Source organism: Akebia trifoliata, chromosome 8 (genome assembly GCF_017979445.1).
Source record: "Akebia trifoliata isolate Shusen 1 chromosome 8, ASM1797944v1, whole genome shotgun sequence".
In the NCBI taxonomy this organism is placed as follows: domain Eukaryota; kingdom Viridiplantae; phylum Streptophyta; class Magnoliopsida; order Ranunculales; family Lardizabalaceae; genus Akebia; species Akebia trifoliata.
In genome coordinates this window covers 41,011,588-41,016,980 of record NC_141382.1, presented here as the reverse complement: position 1 = coordinate 41,016,980, position 5,393 = coordinate 41,011,588, and the positions used below count along the sequence as shown (strand labels likewise).

The 5,393-nt window shown below is 34.7% G+C and overlaps 1 protein-coding gene across 1 annotated transcript; it reads right to left on the bottom strand.

The window, feature by feature from the left end:
- Nucleotides 1–1,771: 1,771 nt before the first annotated feature.
- On the bottom strand, nucleotides 1,772–4,775 carry LOC147396841 (large ribosomal subunit protein eL6-like). The gene is made up of 4 exons (XM_086452091.1): nucleotides 4,442–4,775; nucleotides 4,220–4,326; nucleotides 2,543–2,724; nucleotides 1,772–2,094 (listed from the first exon to the last, which is right to left on the bottom strand). Exons 1-4 carry the CDS (start codon nucleotides 4,696–4,698, stop codon nucleotides 1,939–1,941), a joined length of 702 nt encoding a protein of 233 aa, XP_086308217.1. The 5' UTR covers nucleotides 4,699–4,775; the 3' UTR covers nucleotides 1,772–1,938.
- Nucleotides 4,776–5,393: the final 618 nt, after the last annotated feature.

The following is a 5,393-nucleotide window of genomic DNA, read 5'->3' as shown; positions in this document are numbered from 1 at the left end:
GTATAATACACCAAGGAACAGTTTTTAGCATCCAATTAATCCAATGAATGGCCCACATATGGGGCAAGGAGGCAATGTAGATAGGAAAGATCCGGGGAAAAAAGCACACAAGGTTTTCACCACTTAACTGCACTAATTTTTTTTTATATAAGAAAATTTTATTGCTGCAAAGACAAGGAGCCCTTAAAAAAAAAAAAAAAAAAACCAGAACATTACTCCCCAATTACATTTTCCCATCTAAACATAAAATCTTCAAAGAAAAAACCTTTAAACTCCTTAAACTGTTTACACCAAAAGAATCGGAAACCCAACATGTTGAAAAGAAGCTCTTGTAAGTTACTTTCCTTCCCATCAAACGTATACGAATTTCTTTCTTTTCACAAACCCCAACAAATTGCAAAAGGGCGTTAATCTTCAAAACAATCTTCAACCTACCAAAAAAGAAAATGGTTTTCCAACCAAAAACAAGAGAGACAATAAGATTGGGTTAACACCACGGAACCTTAAATAAAGGAAATGGGACCAAACATGAGAAGTCACCTGACAATGAATTAAAAGAGGCTCCACTTACTTTACACATGCAACAATAAACAACCAACCCGTAAGTTTTAAAAGATCAATCGTTGGAATTTTTTTCAAGGCCGCCAACCAGAAAAAGAAAGATAACTTGGAAGGAACCTTTGACTCCCAAATGAAAGAATAAGGAAAACTCGAGTCTTGTGTACCTTTGATCAAGAAGTGGAAAGATTTGATCAAGAAGCATCCATCACCACTTTCATCTCAAATCCGACAATCCACCCTATCCAGCGAAATACCGGTTGTGGGTAGCAAGTCAACAAGGGAGATTGCATTTTCGACTTACCAATCATTTAGTCTTCTCCTTAGACCAAGATCCCAAGACACGTCCCTTTCATTAGAAACCAAGAAGGCAAAGACCGACGTTCCTTTTCTCATGAAATATAGCTTTACAGTAAGTTGGTTAGGGGTACCTACCTTCCTGGTACCTCTTGTATCCAGAATCCTACTATACAAAATAGATAGAAGAAATGGCTCCTTGAAATATTAAATGAGACCTCTCATGGAAGAACAATTGAGTTGAGAGAAAACCCATATATTTCATATCAATTCCAGAAGTTGTAATCCTTATTAGCCTGTTATGAGAAGCTCATCACAGGAGCAACCGCAGTCCAGAATTCCAAAATTAAGAATGAAAAGATGCTAACAAATGTAGATGCTAGAAGCATAAAATCAGGATTTAACTCAGTTGTATCCAGGCATAACAAATATGTATACCAATTTTCCCTAAAACAACCCAAAGCAATCCAATGGAACTGAGATGCACGAGTTCAATGCTCATAATAATAATAATCAATTAACATTGTCTTCAGGTTATAAAGTAGATCTTAACCATCCCCACAATGTCCAAGTATCCACCTTCCAGAGAAGGTCAACTGACTGGGCTTAAATTTTAAGCCACATGAAGGCCAAGCTTTGGTGGCTAAAAGCAAGCTGACCCAACTAAGGTTTACACATGCCTGGGCAATTAAATAGTAAAGACATACCAAGTAAATGGGCAAACTCAGGCAACGCTGGAAATTTTACAATCAAGAAAAAGCTTAGGAGTCATCAATTATAGCATTAAACCAATTTTCTTTTTGGTTGGTTGTCATCGATCTCAGAAGTGAACATCACTTCAGAGTAAACTGTAGTTAATGCTAATGTTGTACTAGCATGCATTCAACTAATGTTCCACACTGTTTACTCTGGAAAATAAAATAACGAGAATGAGAACCTTTGCATAATCAAGAGGACCAACAAAATATTTAGGTGTCTACCACCAGTCAAAACTGAAAGAGTACAATTACTGATGAAGCAAAATCAAACGAACTCTAAGGCGGAATGGGAAAATCAAATCTAACACCTTTCAAGGTGTTCCCTCTAGAAGACAAGCTCATGAGGTTTCATGCCTGAGCTAAGAGAAAATCGTGCGGCTAAGTATGTCTTCAAGTCAGTTACTCCCTCAATGGCCTTCATCAACGAAGCATCCAGGGATTTCTGGTCATCTTTCTTCTCCTGTGGGATCACATTCTTTTCCTACATTTAAAAAAAATAGAAATGATAGAATTTAGCAAGTCAACCTAAAAAACCATGAAAATCTACGGGCTGCTCTAAAAAACGAATGTGTTTGATAACAATTATGGCAAAAATCAAAATTGAATCTAGGTGAAGAATTAATTCTGTCAAAAACCTTATTCCGGAAACATTAGAGAAAAGTTACCAAAGATCTAACATTATTGATGGAAATGGGTTTCAGTGTGGGAATCTTGGAATGAGAGGCAATGAGAGAAAGAGATAGAGAGAGACTTAAATCATTCTAGTCATTTTTTATGAAATATTGATTTTTCCATTCTCCAATTACTTGTCTGGTTGCCAAGCATCTCTAACAATATTCACAACAATTTTTAGGCCTATAATTTTGATTATCAACCACAAAAATTTATGATAATGGTTACTAGTGAACATAAGAGTACTAGAGACCAACCTCTTTCTCTGCTTCAAAAAACTCGCCCTCTTCTTTCTTCTTCTTCTTGACAGCTTCTTTAGCAAAATACTTGTCATCAAATTTTTCAACATTGACACTGGAAATGTCCACCTTAGTAGAGGTAGCAATTACATAGGATTGGTTGACACGACGTAGTGGAACACCATTTATCTTAAATGGCCCTGCAACAATAGGATTGAAGGATGACATATATGGTCAAACAAGAGAGGCAAAAAAAAAAAAATGAAAAGAAAGAAGAAAATGAAGATTTGGAATATAAATTAACCAAAGCAATATTCAGCAGTGTATATGCCAGCAAAGAAACACTTCACTAGAAAAGTGGGAGAAAAAAAAAAAGAATGCTAGCCAACAACACCTTAAAAGCATTTAACAAATTCAAAGAGCTACGTCAATACAGAAACCCTAGTTGTTTAGAATCTTATTGACATCTTCAAAGTATTGTTGACTATCATTTCTAAAAAGTTCATAGAATCTTTAATTTGTCAAGCAAAACTCCTCCCAAACCAATACAGTTTATAATAAATAAATAAAAGCACCCCCCCCCCCCCCAAAAAAAAAAAAAAAAAAAAACAAACAAACAAACAAAAAAAAATGAAAAATGAAAAAGAAACACCCATACAGGGGGGTAAGGGGATCAAGAAATTACTTGAGAAAAACAAGCATATACATCATAGTTGGACCACTATTCTATCTCACACACACTCATGTGCCCAGAGTCTCATAGGGATATTGAAAGATAAACAACTTAACACAAATATGCAAATGTGTGGAACAGAATATTATGAAAAATAACTAGGCATAACAGTATGAAAAATGTAGGAAGACAGTTGACAGGCCCACAAAATCACAAGAGGCCGTGGTTAAAATATCATAACGATTGAATGTTTCAGGTACTGAAAAAACTGATACAATATTGGCCGATACACATGATATAAACCAATACATTCCTGAAACATTCAATGTTTTGGAGTCAATGTTTTCATATAGGCAAGACCAATACCGATACGTATCGACTGATACATTCTGATATAATAGACCATGCAACAGGCGGGTTAAAATGCATCACAAAAGCCGGGTGGGTCATAAAAAATTTATGAATTTAATCAAATTTAAAAATCAATAAAATTTTGGAAAGCTCTTTAACTACTATCAATTAATAGATTCAACAAATAAAATGATATCTTAGAGTCTGTTTTGGTCTATAATTTATTACATGGTTTTCATAAAACTCCCTTCATACATTACATCCCCTCCCTCTACATTTGATCAGCATTTTAGGTAACATATTCTTCACAAATTTCCATCAATTTCATTTCATCTACTTTAACTAAAAAAATTTAGAAACAACATCCACAACATTATACTTTCGCCATTTCTCATACTTGATCAAATCCCCTACAAAACCTAACTTGCATTTTTTGTGGTTGGTCGCACCCATGTCATCAAAATTACAACCAAGTTTAGATCGTAAAATAACATTTTGTATATTTTAAAAACAACGAAATATTGTAAGTAGTATACAGGGGAAATGATTCCAATCATACTAACTATTTAATAATCAACTCGACAACCCATTTCAGATATTTTTCCTCAAAAAATGGATCTATTAAACAAAATAAAACAAACTTGTTTATTAAAAAATAATTGGAAACTGACCTGTGATGAGAAGCAGTCCAGATGTAAGTTGCTTCAGAAAAACAACTCTTTTCCCCTTAAATCTCCCAGCAAGGATTATCAAAACCGTTCCAGGAGTAATACTTGCCCTATTTTTTTTTTCCAAAATACAAACAAGCTCAGAACAAGAACAGAGAAATTAAACCCAAATTAGGGTTTTCTGGGATAAATCTGAAATGAAATACATAAACCATAGATAAAGACCTGAGCTTGGTGGGTTTGTGCTTGCGTTTGTTGATCAAAGGCTTCTTCACGTCATCTGCAGGGTAGAATTTTGGGGGCTTTTCGATGGGTTTTGGTTCCGATGGCTTCGAATCATGACGAGGGAAGACGCCTCCGTTCTTGGCCTTGATCGCCCACAAACCTCTCTTGTGGTACATTTTTGATCTGGAATACTTACCCACCCCACGAATCAGATCGGGGTTTCGAGAAACCCTAGGTTTCTTATCTGTCGGCGCCATTGATGAAGCTTGGGCGTCTCACTGCAACTCTCTCTTCTACGTTCTGAACCACAAACCCAAGAGGGGATAAAAGCTTTGAAACCCTAGTGACTTTATATAAGAAGCTTCTATTGCCACACCAATGTTTACTAACAGCACCCTAATATAATCTGTATCCCTTCTCTTGATTTCATTACGGATTTTTACTAAAAGGTGCGCAACTTATGTCTCAATTCGGTACAATGTTCATTTTAATTAATTCTCAAAACATTCATTTCAAGCGAATTCGTCACTTTTATAATTACTAAATTCATTGATAAATTATTAGTAAGATCGTTGATAAGGCAAAATTATTAGTATTTTATCAATGAATTCGTAAATTATAAAAGTGACGAATTCACTTAATGTAAAAACATGTTTTGGAAATTGGAATAATAGGGTACCAAAATCGAAATTTTGTCATTTTAGTGCACAAAATATGAATCACCCTTTCATATGAAATTGGTGTTGTTAGCAAAAGTTGGTTTGGCAATAAAATCTCTCATGTATACTTGGGTCAGCACTGCATGGTTTTAAAACTCATTTTGACGACTCATCTCATTCACGAACGAGACAAACCACTTAAGTAGATTTACAATTATTTATAGAAAAATAAATTTTTTTTTTTTTCATAAGATAAGTTAGATTAGAAGATGCTTGATTAAAAAATCATAAAT

What these genes read in the sequence shown, in the direction of transcription:
- LOC147396841 (XM_086452091.1), bottom strand. Translation starts at nt 4,698, where the DNA reads ATGGCGCCGACAGATAAGAAACCTAGGGTTTCTCGAAACCCCGATCTG. An exon ending in CACAAACCCACCAAGCTCAG is followed by an intron (nt 4,327 to 4,441) that starts GTCTTTATCTAT and finishes AAAAAAAAATAG; the next exon opens with GGCAAGTATTACTCCTGGAA. An exon ending in TTTTTGAAGCAGAGAAAGAG is followed by an intron (nt 2,095 to 2,542) that starts GTTGGTCTCTAG and finishes TTTTAAATGTAG; the next exon opens with GAAAAGAATGTGATCCCACA.